Source organism: Crinia signifera, chromosome 5 (assembly GCF_055691185.1).
Source record: "Crinia signifera chromosome 5, ASM5569118v1, whole genome shotgun sequence".
Lineage (NCBI taxonomy): Eukaryota > Metazoa > Chordata > Amphibia > Anura > Myobatrachidae > Crinia > Crinia signifera.
This window is the reverse complement of record NC_139221.1, coordinates 86,554,639-86,569,879: the sequence shown is the minus strand read 5'-3', so window position 1 is coordinate 86,569,879 and position 15,241 is coordinate 86,554,639. Positions and strand designations below refer to the sequence as shown.

The 15,241-nt window shown below is 39.7% G+C and overlaps 1 protein-coding gene across 6 annotated transcripts in view; it reads right to left on the bottom strand.

Moving 5' to 3' along the window:
* ARHGAP28 (Rho GTPase activating protein 28) overlaps positions 1-15,241 on the bottom strand; it is a 184,819-nt gene that overhangs the window by 65,911 nt on the left and 103,667 nt on the right. For all 6 annotated transcript variants that reach the window (XM_083187607.1, XM_083187605.1, XM_083187609.1 and 3 more), the window contains exon 2: positions 6,701-6,891. In XM_083187607.1, coding sequence (XP_083043733.1) covers positions 6,701-6,863 — 163 coding nt within the window. In that variant the 5' untranslated portion in view covers positions 6,864-6,891. The remainder of the gene's footprint in view (positions 1-6,700; positions 6,892-15,241) is intronic.

Here is a 15,241-nt window from a genome sequence, read left to right as displayed (position 1 = left end):
CATTCTTCTGCGTCTGCTTAAATTTCTTAAAGGCCAACTTTTTTGCTTTCACAATACTTGCTACTTCTTTTGCAAACCACAATGGCTTTCTTTTTCTTGTGTTTTTCCTAACTCTTTTGACACAAAGTTCTGTTGCTTTTAGAATTGCACTTTTTAATTTTTCCCACTGATCCTGCACTCCTTCCAAGTTCTTCCACTCTGCCAAAGTATCCCTTACAGAGTTTCCCATCTCTACAAAATCAGCCTTCCTAAAATCTAACACCTTTGTTTTTGTGTGCGATGAGTCAGTCTCTGTCTTTATTTTGAACCATACTGCTTGATGGTCACTGGATCCCAGATTTTCACCCACATTTATGTCAGATATTCTGTCACCATTTGTAAGTATTAAGTCTAATATTGCGTCCTTACGAGTGGGCTCCCTCACCAATTGCTGGAGGGATGCTCCTTGCAAGGAATTCAGCATGTCCCTACTTCTGGTGGAACTTGCAACAGGCAGCTCCCAGTTTACATCAGGTAGATTAAAGTCTCCCATGATTATCACCTCTCCTTTTAATGCCATTTTATTGATGTCCTGCAATAGGCTCTTGTCTAGTTCCTCTTCCTGACCTGGTGGTCTGTAGATCACCCCTATACGAAGAATCGCCTTCTCCCCTGTTTCTATGGTCACCCAAAGGGCCTCCGTTTTTTCTTCAATACTTTGTATTAAGGTAGTCTTTATATATTTTTTCACATATATTGCAACCCCTCCTCCAATTTTTCCCATTCTGTCCTTCCTATACTATAGCGTGGGGGCATCTTAACTGAACGCTGGCCGTGCAAATTTGCAGCCATGCGATCAGGTTTGAATTACCCCATTAATTCATATGGGCATTCTGATCAGCCATTGGGTTGTTTAGATGTTCAAAGTTGCAACTGATGGTCCAGACACAAATATGCAGCCAATTAAATTACTTGTACAGGTAAATATATGCATTTTTTTAGCCATACACATGGAATCTGTATTTCATTATGTATTATTTTTATTTGTACTTTTATATATTGTGTCATTGTATTTGTACTTAATTTAATTTTTAACTAGAAGTGATGTGATCTGTGCTCTCTGACTGTATAATGGTGTAAAATTAGTGACACTTTATAAATAGCAATGTTGATGATAACTACAGAAATACTTTTGGCAGGAATTATATCTTAGTAGTACCAAAAAAAATCAATAACTGTTGTGGTGAAACAGGGTTAGTTACACCAGAGTGCTGTATTTCTCTGGTCGCAACTGCCCTGTAAAAGGTTAAAGGTGCGTACACACGTATAGATTTTCTGTCTGATTTATCTGGTGGGAACAAAAATCTGGAAATGTATGGGAGCAACTGACAATCAAAAAATTGGTCCCAAACACTTGAAAACAGACAGTGATCAGTCAGACAAATTGTTTAAATCATTCTGATATAACAAATTTATCAAAGCATTTTTTTTTTCCTGCATTTGGGTAGAAATTTTTGATTGTCATATGCTCCCATACATTTCCAGGATTTTGTTCCCACCAGATAGATCGGACAGAAAATCTGTACATGTGTACGCACCTTAAGAAGAAGCTGATCAGCCTCAGAGAGAGTACTTTGCAGCCAGGTAGCAGACCCAGGTTCACTACAAAGCCAGGAATGGGTCTCTGAGGTGTGCCTGAGGTAAAGACGGGTGGGCTATCAAGCACACGGCTCCGGTCTGTGTTTTCAGACCTGCACAGCAACAGCTGGCAAGTGGTCTGATTGCAATAGCAGGGATTTGAACCCTGTTCAGTCTGTTAGTCAGGGGACTGATGCCAAAAGCTGCCTGCTGTGTCCTGACTTGAATGCAACACTGCTACATTGTTATCAGGTAAAAATGTTATGATACATAATCACAAATATGAATAAAGAGAATAAAGCACTAAGGGATTTATTTATGTGCATTTAAGTGCAAGTTTACAAATATGGAGATCATAGGCATGCGCAGCACATTTCATTAGGGGGTGTCTTACACGCCCATTGGGTGTGTCTAACACCACCAATCAGACGTGTCTACCATCAGCTATTCGCACTTGCTACAATATAAAACATCTCTCAGCCACATCATAACCTTCTGCCTAGTTCAGTTTCAATCTACTAATTACTCTGTGTAACAGTACATGCAAATAAAGTCATAAACATATATAGATGACGCATGTAGTGATATGACAATGGTCTATTACAATTAACAATGCAAGACACACATACTTGATTGATGGGCGCTTGTTTTAATGGAATACCAGTTCTAAAAAGCAAAAGTATATAAGGGTGGGCACAGCATTAGGGGGTGCATGTGCACCCCTAACACTCTATGTGTGTACGCCTATGATTTAGATCAAATTCAATGTATCATTCATCTATCACCTTTTAGAGCAGGGCTGGGCAACACCGGCCCTCCAGATGATGATGAACTACACATCCCAGCATGCCTTGCATCAGTTTCAGCATGGCCACATAACAAAACTAATGCAAAGCATCCTGTGTAGTTCATCGACATCTGGCGGGCCGGTGTTGCCCAGCCCTGTTCTAGAGGATAATAGCCATAATATGATTGTTGAAGACCTACACTTTCGTAAATATACAGCAATACCAACACCTCTAACAAATCTCATCACATTGTTTCATTATTATTTCTATACAATATATTGTTATTTTATTTAGGGTCATTCCATGCCAAATCATCTCAGCTTCCAACCTGACCATCTCAGATTTTCATGAAACTTGGTAGGATGATACTGTAGATGACATACTGTAAAGTTACTTTCAAATGTAACATTTTAGCCCTCAAATGTATGCTTGCAAGGTTAACTAAAACAAAAACCATAACTTAGGGGTTTATTCTAGTTCATTCTTTCTGACAAAATCCTTCTTAGATGGACAAAACCATGTGCACTGCAGGGGGGCAGATGTAACATGTGCAGAGAGAATTAGATTTGGGTGAGTTATTTTGTTTCTGTGCAGGAAAAATACTGACTGCATGATTTTACACTTCAATATAGATCTCACTTTGAAGAAAAACCCCACCCAAATCTAATTCTCTCTGCACAAGTTACATCTGCCCCACCCGCAGTGCACATGGTTTTGTCCATCTAAGAAGGATTTTGTCAGAAAGAATGGACTAGAATAACCCCCATAGTTTCTAATTGTGGAAGAACTTTTATGTCAGGTTTGTTTTGAAGCTAAGGGACCATAGTTTTCATTAAAAAAAGATTAGTTTTAGATTTAAATATTGACTTCTACATTTCAAGGTTACATGATTTGACCTCTGAACTTGAATATCTAAAAAGTGTACTTTTAATTTGTGTGTATATAAAGCATGTTCTAGAGTTAAATCCAATCTCTCTTTGGTATAAGTTTTTAGGTAGACCAGTAAAGAGACTATTTATTGCAATATTCAATGTGGGGAAAAATAAGTGCATGGATGTCTTGTGTAAAATATGGTCATATTTTGGATAAGTTTTTTAGATGTATGTACAGTAACATGATTTTGAGAGACTGAATGTTGGTAAAAATATGAGTTCAGAGTTATAGATGACACCTAGTCAGTGCTTTAACAACAGTGATAGAGATATCAGGTGTGTAACTACTGTTGCTGGTGCAAATATATTTAATTCTGTTTTAGAAATATTAACCCCTTCCCGACATTTGACGTACATTTACGTCATGGCCGGGAGGTACTTCCCGACACATGGCATAAATGTACGTCATGACTTCTAACTGTCACTGCGTCTAGAGACGCAGTGACAGTTAGGTGATGTCTGCTGTCCCTGACAGCAGACATCCCCCCTCGCCGCCCAGGGGGGGCAGGGGTGCCCCCCCCGGTCGGCGATCGCTGTGATTGGCTGTTCAAATCTGAACAGCCATTCACAGCGTTTCCTGTGTTACCGGCGGCTAAGCCGCTCGGTAACACAGAAAACGGTGGTGATCGGTGCAGCACCGATCACCACCGAGCGGCAGCACCCCCCTCCCACCCGCCGGGCACTCACCCGGCAGCAGCAGCAGCTCCAGCGGCTCCACCGATGCGTCCGGAGCGCACGCTGCGCTCCCCTCCTCCCCCCTCCCCCCCGCAGCAGCAGCAGCAGCAGCAGCATCATGCTGCTGCTGGAAAAGTGAAAAATAAAATAAAATAAAAAATAATGGGCAAATGTGTATATATATATATATATATACACACACATATATATATATATATATATATATATATGTGTGTGTGTATATATATGTATATATATGTATATATATATATATATATATATACACACATATATATATATATGTGTGTGTGTGTGTGTGTGTGTGTGTGTGTGTGTGTTTGTGTGCGTATACCGCACCGATCGCCAGCCCCCCCCCCCCTCCCACCCGGCAGCCCCCCTCCCTCCCACCCACCCGGCTGCCGCAGCGCCAGCACCCCTCCCACCCCCCCGCCAGCCGCAGCGCCAGCCCCCCTCCCAAAGCTGGTGACCAAAATGGGGTCACTTGTGGGGGGGTTCCACTGTATTGGTGCTTCGGGGGTCTTGCTAATGCGACATAGCACCCGCCATTCATTCCACCACCAAAAATCACTCCTTCCCTTCTGAGTCCTGCCATGCACCCAACTGGTATTTTTTGGTCACATGTGAGGCATTGCCGTACCCGGGAGAAATTGGGGCACAGATTTTGGGGTGCTTTGTCTCCTTCATTCCTTGTGAAAATTAAAAATTTTGAGCCAGAACTGCATTTTTGTGTAAAAAATTAAATTTTTTTACACAAAAATGCAGTTCTGGCTCAAAATTTTTCATTTTCACAAGGAATGAAGGAGACAAAGCACCCCAAAATCTGTGCCCCAATTTCTCCCGAGTACGGCAATGCCTCACATGTGACCAAAAAATACCATTTGGGTGCATGGCAGGACTCAGAAGGGAAGGAGTGATTTTTGTATTTTGCAGCTCAGATTCTGGTTGAATGACCCCTGAAGCACCTATACAGTGGAACCCCCCCACAAGTGACCCCATTTTGCAAACTACACCCTTCAGGGAATTCATCAGGGGGTATAGTGTACATTTCAAACCCCCAGGGGTTTAACCAATTTTGATACAACTGAGCTGTGAAAATGAAAAATTAATTTTTTTCATTTTCACAGCCCAGTTGTATCAAAATTGGTGAAACCCCTGGGGGTTTGAAATGTACACTATACCCCTAGATGAATTCCCTGAGGGGTGTAGTTTGCAAAATGGGGTCACTTGTGGGGGGGTTCCTAACTTTTAGCATCTTATGGTGCCTAGAAACCTACATGGTGCCTAAAAAATAATCTCATAAAAAGGAGGCTCCAAAATCAAGTAGGTGCTCCTTCTATTATGAAGCCTGTGGTTTGGTCACCGTGCACACTAGGGCCACATATAGGATATTTATGAAAACAAAAGAATTGGGGGAATCAATTTTTCTCTAGTAAAATCTACTGTATTCGTTAGAAAAATGTATTAAAATTGAAACTCTGCAAAAAAAAAGAAATTTTGAAATTTCACCTACACTTTGTTTTAATTCCTGTGAAACACCTAAAGGGTTAACAAACTTCCAAAATGCTGTTTTGAATACTGTGAGGGGTGCAGTTTTTGAAATGGCATCATTTATGGGGGTGTCTCACATACAAGTCCCTCAAAGTCACATCAGAACTGAACTGGTCCCTAAAAAAATCAGTGTTTGAAATTTTCTTGAAAATTTGAGAATTTGCTATTCATATTGTAAGCCTCCTAGTGTCCCAAAAAATTAAAAGGAAGTTGAAATAATGATGTCAACATAAAGTAGACATATGGTCTATGTTAGTTATTCACTATTTTGAGTGGTAAGATTATTTGTCTCACAAGCAGAAAATTTAACATTTTGCAAATCGCAAAATTTTCCATTTTTTTCCGACATTTTGGTATTTTTCACAAAAAAACACAGACTGTATCGACGAAAATTTACCACTAACTTGAAGTACAATGTGTCACGAGAAAACAATCTCAAAATCACTGGGATAAGTAAAAGCAAAAAAAAGTTATCCCCACTTAAGTGAGACATGTCAGATTTGAAAAAAATGGCTCTGTCAGGAACGCAAAAACTAGCTCTGTCAGGAAGGGGTTAAGGTGGAGAGATGACATCCAAGATGAAACGGCAGAAAGCCAGCCAGTAACACGCACTTATACAGATGGTGACCAACCTGGGGAGGATATGCAGATTTGAGTATCATCCACATAGAGATGACACTGATATCAATGTAGACATACTGTCTGCATATCTATATATCAACTAATTGCATGCCATGATTCTTCCACACTGACTCCTGTGACTTACTGTATGTATATTTTACTTTTTGTGATCGATGCACCTAACAGAATACTAATAAGGATTGGACCAAAAAATATTTACTGGTGGTTTGTTTGACTTACCCCAACTTTTAACAGAAAAAGTACAGCTGTAAGTGAGAATATTGTATTAAGGGGCTTATATGTAATTCCCATTATAGACATTCACAGCGCAGAATGCAATTTCCAGGTTTGCAAATATTTTTTAAATTGCTTTTGCAATTCTCAAGCCACACACATTATTCTCTATTATAAAAATAATCTCATGACACATCCACATGACTACTCTTATAATCCTATAATGATTCTGCTGACAATACACTGACACCCTTTGGCACTTACCATCCACCGGCTTCATATCCACTAACAGTCTGTCTTCTGACCCATTCTCACTGTTCTCTTTGATGTTTTTGAGTTCACACCAGAAATCCTCCATTGATGAATTGGATGTTTCTGAGATGGAACGATTGAACACAGGGGTGTGTAAAGATTCATTTGAAAGCATCCTGTTAATTCTTCGAGAGTGACTTTTTCTAGAAGGCAAAATGACAAGTGACACTTAGCACAATGGGAACAACAATATTATTATATTTCCTTTGAACAGTTATATTGGCTCATAGAAAATATTCTATATGTCAAAGCAATTACAGGAGAAATAAGAATGTATGCAGTGTTTGGTGAATATACCGTAGTACTGTGACGGTATTTCAGGGAGCTGCTTAGTCTATAAGGTGTTTGTTAGCAAATTTAATGAACCATGGGAGTCTATGGGATACATCGGAACATACACACACACACACACACACACACGCATGCATGCACGTGTCAGTGTTTCTGCAAGTATGCTGCTGACTTTGCTGTTTTATAGCTTGAAGATCATTTTATGTGACAGACTGTGATAAGGACAATTACACTGAGGTATACATTACATTTTTTTTACAAGGGGGAAAACATTTTTTAGTCAATAAGTCATGGATATAATTATGAACATATGTGGATTCATGTAAGAAAACCCTCCAGACCATTGTATCAGCCAGAGAGCGAGCCTGGATAATCAGATCTGCATATAGGAACAGTTCTGCCTCTCATTTCCTTATCCACTTTCTTATTTCCTTGCATAATCAAGCAGGAATGCAGCCTCCAGAGCTTTTAAATACTAGGTAGAGCTGTTTAAACATCTGCTTCCCATTAGTCTTGTGTCAGCATTCAGGGGAACAAAACCGAAAATGTTGGCGTTGTCAAAATTTGAGCAGGCACAGCGATACTTCAGCTACATGTAATATGGATATTGGTCATAGGGATTCCCTTTTAATTATAATTTCCACAGACCGATGGTCCCAAATTTGAAACATGTGAGAAATTAACTCTACAGGCTAAATACTGTATAGTATTATTATTATTATCATTTATTTATATGGTGCCACAAGGGTTCCGCAGTGTCTAACAATACATGAATGAGCAAAAAACAAATAATGATTTACAGTACAAGACCATTCAGGACAAGTACATGGTAAATAAGGATTGCTGCATCAAGGAACAGGACACTGAAGCAAATTATCAGGGTGCCAGAGATATATATTCTAAGAAAAGTACATGAGAAGAGAAGGCCCTGCTCGTGAGAGCTTACTTTTTAAGGGGGAGGGTTAGACAGACAGGAGTGACACAGAAGAGTAGCAGTGAACAGAAGGTTAGGATGAGAGATGGTTGGGTTTTATGTGGGAGGGTGCAAAGATGATCAGTTCAGTCTTAAGACCCCATACACCTGAAAGACATTGTACCCAATCATACAATCTCAATGGATTGTAAAGTGCATTTATGCAGATTGTGTGCACAAGGTGTGCACACAATCATACAATGCCGGCCCCGGGAGATTGGAGGATTGGTCCTCTGATCTGACATGCTGAACGACAGATCAGTTGGGATTGGTAGTAGATTGCACGTGCTTTTAAGCACATGCAATTTGTCTTTAGATGGCTCATGCAACCAGTGTCATGTGACACTCCCTCCCTGACTAGCAGAGAAGAGAGGTGCAGCTTCCGAGCGGCAGTAAAGACGTTGGGAGCGGCAGAAGTTTCCAAGCGGCAGATGGGCAGGCAGCTGAAGAGAGCAGTGGATGTCCTTATGCACAATTCTGTCACTACTCTGAAAACAGTTTTCAGAGGATTGCTTCATTAGGGCAGTGTTCCCTCTAAGCTGTGCGCACGTGCGCGCGCACACAACTAGATGAGCGTGCGCACAGACATTACAACAGAGCGCACAAAGCAGCAGTGGTCCCTTTTGCAGTTGTGGACTCAATTAATGTGTGTTCCACCCATTAACTACATTGTGTACTGTGTTTTGAATGTTTAAATCTTCAATATCATTTTGAAGTAAAGTTAACACAAATGCTGAACGTCATTTTCCAGTTATATATAAGTGACGCACAAAAATTTAAATTTCCTTCCAAAGTTGCACAGCCAAAATCTTTTGCCGCACACAGCCTTCGTAAAATTAGAGGGAACATTGCATTAGGGCTATTTAATAATGGCATAACACAGCAGATGAGAGCAGATTGGTAGTTGCTGGCCACCTGAAAATGTAAAAAATGTATTACAAAATTAGATTTTTGGTACTCCTATCCTTTTGATCCTAGTAGGCCAGCCCCCTATTTAAATTAAGCTTCACTCATACAATCATGCAGCAGCTGGATTGTATGACTGATTGTATGATGGATAGTGAGTACATTGTGTGTCCAAAAACCACCAAGGACTGCCGGGGAGTTGAAAGGAAATTGGACACAATCATGATTGTAAAACCGGTCTTTCTGATGTATGGCCACCTTTAGACATTTTAAGTCTAAAGCGGTGGATCATCCAAGAATAGAAAGCAGAGAGACAGGTGGAAATATGAGTGAGGATAGAGGGAGAGAGATCAGGGAATGAGAGGTAGAGTTGATTATTATCAGCATAAAAGTGATATTTGAAGTTGAGTGAGTGAATTAACTCACCCAAAGAGGAGGTATAGAGAGAGAGAGAAGAAGAAGACCAAGAACAGAACCTTGGGAGACACCTACTGAAAGTGGAAGTGCAGGAGAGGTGGAGTCATTAGACGTATAGCTGTGCATTTTCAAGACTGACAGTAAAAATACAAGCATTAATGGTTATAGTGAATGTTCTTGCTGATGTCAAAAGGTGATGTTATTATGGAAGAATACCCAGATTAAGCAGCCAGGAGTTGTATGTTGTGAGGATAAAGTAAACTCACTCAAAGTAGTGCTTTGCTTTTCAGAGTTGTGGTTGTTTTCTGTCCTTCTGTTTGACTTTGGTTGAACACCGGTATTATGCTGCAGTTATGCTTAAATGATGCCGTCCTTAATAATTATGCCCTTCCAATATTGTGCACATGGCTATACCATGCACACAGCCTATACCGGCCACAGCCTATGTAATGATCCTTAAATGCTGAGACATTGCATGTGCTCTCCTTAATTGGACTCTACCACCCAATCCCCACCCCCCTACTACAATAAAAAGTTATAAAAGTGGCTTACATAAACAACCATGGCATTCCAAGATAACATGTATCATTAAGAATTATAAGAAGTTCCTCCCTTCACAGGCATGTGATTTTCTAGTTAAATTTCAAAATGAGTAAATTACTATACTAGAATGGGAGTTCTATTAAAGATGGGATCTGTTATCTTCTAGAAGGTGCTAAATAAATAAGAAAAATCTGATTGGTTACTATGGGCAACATCCCATTTTCAATAGAACTCCCATCTTAAGGTGGCCATACACCGGTTCGGACAGTTCGGACCAGATTTCCTTTGAAGCTCTTTGGCAACACCCAGGGAGGGCTTAATACGATTTGTCAATTGATGCTCCCTTTATTTTTACATACGATTCATCACAACCAATAAATCGTATAAAAAAGGTCTTTCGGGGAGCTTTGGTAGTGGTGGGAGGGCAGGAAATTTGAAAACTCCCATACAAATGAATGGGTGACCACTGATTGGCTGAGAGAACTCTCCATCAATCAGAAGCCGCCCATTCATTTGTATGGGAGTTTTCAAATTTGCTGCTAGAAAAGCTCCCATACAAATGTATGGGCGGTCGCTGATTGGCTGGGAGACCTCTCTCAGCCAATCAGCGCCTATTCATTAATTTGTATGGGAGTTGCCAAATCTGCCTGGCCACCAGCCGCCGCTACCAAAGCAGAGAATGCAGAGAGGGGAGAGCGACTCTCCTGCCTGGCACTTTCCCGCTCTGCAGACTATCGGTGTGTGACAGCGGTGGCACCGCTAGCACCAATTTGGCCAGTTTTCATACGATCTGTCAGGCCAATCCGTTGGAATCGGATAAAAACAGGCCAAATTGCAGAAGTGTATGAGCACCTTTAGTAAATGCACCCCTTTGTGTGTCTTCAATGTTATTAGATCTGCCAGAGACATAAAACTCTATTTACCATAAAGTTTTTAAAGTTAGATAGTTCTTCATGAGTTTATAATATGTTCTAACAAGTAAATGGTTTATAGACCACAACATATGCATTCACTTGAAAACAATTCACACTTAAATGTATATACTAGCATTAACACTCATCAACAATATGGAATTATTTACAAACTTCAGTTCCATCCTTTGATAATCAATTCTATATAATAAAAGATGTTTGAAGTAACTTTATTGATAGAACTGTACAAGCAAGAGGACAGCGGTGGGTGGCCTCGAACATAAACTGCTCACACATCCTGATTTAATTTCTGACATGAGAACCTTTTTAGTATTCCCTTTCCGCTGTCTCTGTTAAAAGACAAATAAAGAACATGCTATAACCCTTGTTCCCTGTACCGTACGTTTTCTATTATTTAACATCTCTTTCACTGCAAAAAATTGGCAAATGGTGACTAGGAATTTTGAGATACCATGAAAGCAAATAACTGAAGAGCTGTAAAACCTTCCACTGACTAGCACAGCATCGCCAAATTTGGAAGAAATCGCTTTCATTTCTACTATTTGGTTTATGGAATGGCTAAAATTGTTTCTCCGAGTTGATATATAAAAAAAAATAATGCTCAGTTTTACAAAGTAAATATATATTAAGCATAAATGATTAACTTTCAGTGAAACACTATCTGTTTCTATCCCCAAAGCTTGGCCGTTAGTTAAATTCCCATCAGAAATGTATAAACTGTCCTTTGTGATGTTATTACTCATGAGAAGTTTGCATTCTGAAATAAAGTATGTAATCAGTTTACATTTTATTCATACATTTATCTAAAAAAAAATATTATAAGCATCTAGCTATTCTTCAGCCAGCTTATCCAACGTAGGTCACCCTGACCCATTAACAAGAACAGCTATTTAAGCATCTCCCAGACACTCACTAACCAATCACTCACCCATGTGATGTGCCTGTGCAGTTCTGCAGGGATGCTGTATGTGAAAGCTTAACCCTATCTATAACATCATTTTGCAGTTTCCCAGAGAAAGCATTATCTATCTATCTATCTAATCTATTTTTATATCACCTAAAGTATTATGATTAATATAAACCCTCCTTGATTGAATTTTGACTGTAAACTGTCTTCAGTAAGTGGAGTGACAGCAAGTGGGATGAAATAAAATACACCAGTGGAATGGCTTTTCATTCCAACAATCCATCATCTACACACAATAGTGTTGAGAACTTGAGAATATTCAGCAGAGTGTAATAAATGAGTAAAGAACAGACATAAGTGTACAATAAATTGAACTGCTCAGCCTGGTAATATGCAGATATAAAAGCTACAATAGCCACACTGATTTTAAAGTATAAAGTGACTGACTAAACTGTAATTGCTAAACATAAAAAAACAGAAAGTGCTATCTATCTATCTATCTATCTATCTATCTATCTATCTAGTCCCTGTGGTTTTATGGAACATGATTTTAAACATCCTAACACTGAAAAAATTTCAAAATCAAACCTGTTCTTAACTGCAAAAGCCAATTTGTAATTTATATTATATGTTCATGCGGCAAATATTATGTCGGACAAACCATCAGACTCTTTCGTGACCCTATGGCTCTACACCGGTCGGCTGTAAGGGTGGCACTACAAGGAAAAGTACCAGATGGCCAGTCGCCAAACACTTTAAAGATTTCTGCCATCCCCTATCTTGCCAAAAGTGTAAAAAAACTTGACCATATCATCCCTTTACCAAGGGATGGAGATAGAAAAAAATTCGAACACAGAGAGAATCTGAATTCATTTTTAGGTTAAATACATTGGGGGGTGTTCAATCCTGGATCACGGCTGTTGATCCCTCCCGACAGCCGTAATCCAGGCCCGTTTACGTTTTGCCCATCAGCAAATTGGCAGGCGGGATTCAATGTCCTGCCTGCCGATCTGCGAAAAAATCGGTGTGTCCATGTCAGCGGGCGTGGATTGTCAATCTGCGGCTGAGATCGTGACAATCCAGGGCCGTTATCGGCAGAACGGGCCCGATAGCTTCTGAAGTTGGGCTCGTTCTGCCGTGATCCCTCTTCAATGCTGTCGGTAAAGACAACATTGAATAGGGACCCACCGCTATTTCCCCCCATCAGGAAAAGCGGAGGAGCATTGAACACCCCTATTGACTCCCAAGGGGTTAAACGAGAAACTAGCATGGAATGCTTTTGTTTAAGTTTTATGGCTTTCACTAGTTTTCTAAATCATTTTCTTTTCTATATTTATCTTGACTAATTTTTTGGCATTATATTTTTTATTACTGTGTAAATATCCAGTTTGATTTTTATGTGATGTAACCTTGTTATGTATTTGTAATCTTATGCTATTTTATTCACACACCTCAAATACCAGAATTATTTAATTATACATGGCACATTTTTGTATGCATGGATTTGCACTTTTCCAACTTGTTTTTAAGTTGGTCTTATTTCATTACACAGCGCCATGGGCATGGGCGGTGCGGTAGTTGAACCGACGTCACAGGCGGGCGGGTCCCGGCGCAATGCTTCAAAGATCTTACATCCTGGGCGGGTCCTGACGCTCCCGCTGGAAGCACCGCGTGCGAATGCCGGGCATCGGGAACGCAATACTACTCATAGCTGGTATTTAAGGTAAGATAGCTGGTATATTCGTTTTTCCTACTTGCACATTGCACTTATATAGCTTGTCCTGAAGAAAAGGCCACAGGCCTTGAAAGATCGACTTAATGGCTATAATTGAAGTATTTTTTGCTGTCAACCTTTTTCAAAAGTCTTTCTCTTTTTGGGCAGGTAGGTTCTTAAAATTACAGTTGCTGTTACTATTATGGAAGTCACTCCAGCCATATATATATATATATATATATATAAAATGTGGGAAATGAAGCGGCACTCTCCAGACTTTGTAATTTCAAACAAGTGAGTATTTTATTAATCCGACATGTTTCGGGAGGTAACCCTCCCGTCGTCAGGGATATACAAACAGTGAAACAAAAGGTGATCTTATACAAAACGTCAGGTACATCTTAACCAATCCTGTGCATTATACTTAGAAACAGACACTCCCACCTCACCTGAGACTATGGTTCCAATTAGAAACCAATGTCCATCAGGGCTGTGGTCTGGGATGACGTCAGTGACCCGAAAAGAAATACTATAGTAACAAATAATATAGTATTTCTTTTCGGGTCACTGACGTCATCCCAGACCACAGCCCTGATGGACATTGGTTTCTAATTGGAACCATAGTCTCAGGTGAGGTGGGAGTGTCTGTTTCTAAGTATAATGCACAGGATTGGTTAAGATGTACCTGACGTTTTGTATAAGATCACCTTTTGTTTCACTGTTTGTATATCCCTGACGACGGGAGGGTTACCTCCCGAAACATGTCGGATTAATAAAATACTCACTTGTTTGAAATTACAAAGTCTGGAGAGTGCCGCTTCATTTCCCACATTATTTGGGATCTCTGCATCCAAGGAAGGCACCAGAGCACTTTACCTGTTATACCTTCAGAGTGCCGGATCCATCTGAAATTATATATATATATATATATATATATATATATATATATATATATATATATATAAGTGCCAAACAACTTTGAATATCACTATATATCTATCTATCTTTATATCTATATAACTCATATTTTACCTGCATCCAGAGAAGTGCATCCTCAAAGTGCTGGGTGCCTTTGCTGTATTGATTCAATCAGCTCATGTACGCACAGCACTCCGGCTTCTTGTAATATTAGCAAAGTTTTAATAGCAATAAACTTGCATGTTCAAATGCTGCTTTGCTGCTATGTCAGTGTGGCGTTTCCAGGCCACACAAGGACCCATCATCAGGACAACAGCAAATGAGCAAATTGACAAGTAATGCAGAAAGCAGAAAGGCCGCATTGACAATTACATCATGAAAAGTAGTCAGCCCATTATACATCTGGCATTCTACGTCTGGCCTATGTGGCTTTTCCACAAGTCTGGGCATGACGGTAACAAATATCTGACTGGTTGCTATGGCTTCCTGTATATATAATCTGTTAGTGCATAACCCCGGGGTCTCCAATTGTTAGATTAAACTGTGAGAAGAGTGAAATAAAGGTGAAAGAGAAAACATTGTTACCACAACATACTGTACATAAAAATAATGTAGAAAATAGACCATATATTTGTACTGGAAATTCGAACTATGAAATAAACCTGATAGTGATAGCTGGCCCTACAGTATGGTTCACGCAAGTACTTCCCAATAATGAGCACAGAGTAACTTAGGAGTAGCCTGAGTACAAGCCAGTAGACTCCAGTCTCCAGTGTAACACAATATACATGTTTGTTTAGCTATTTAAAGCAATTATACCTGGAAAGAAATGTAAAAAACATAACGCAAACATTCTAAAAATGCTGACAATTTTTTGTTCTTTCCAATGATA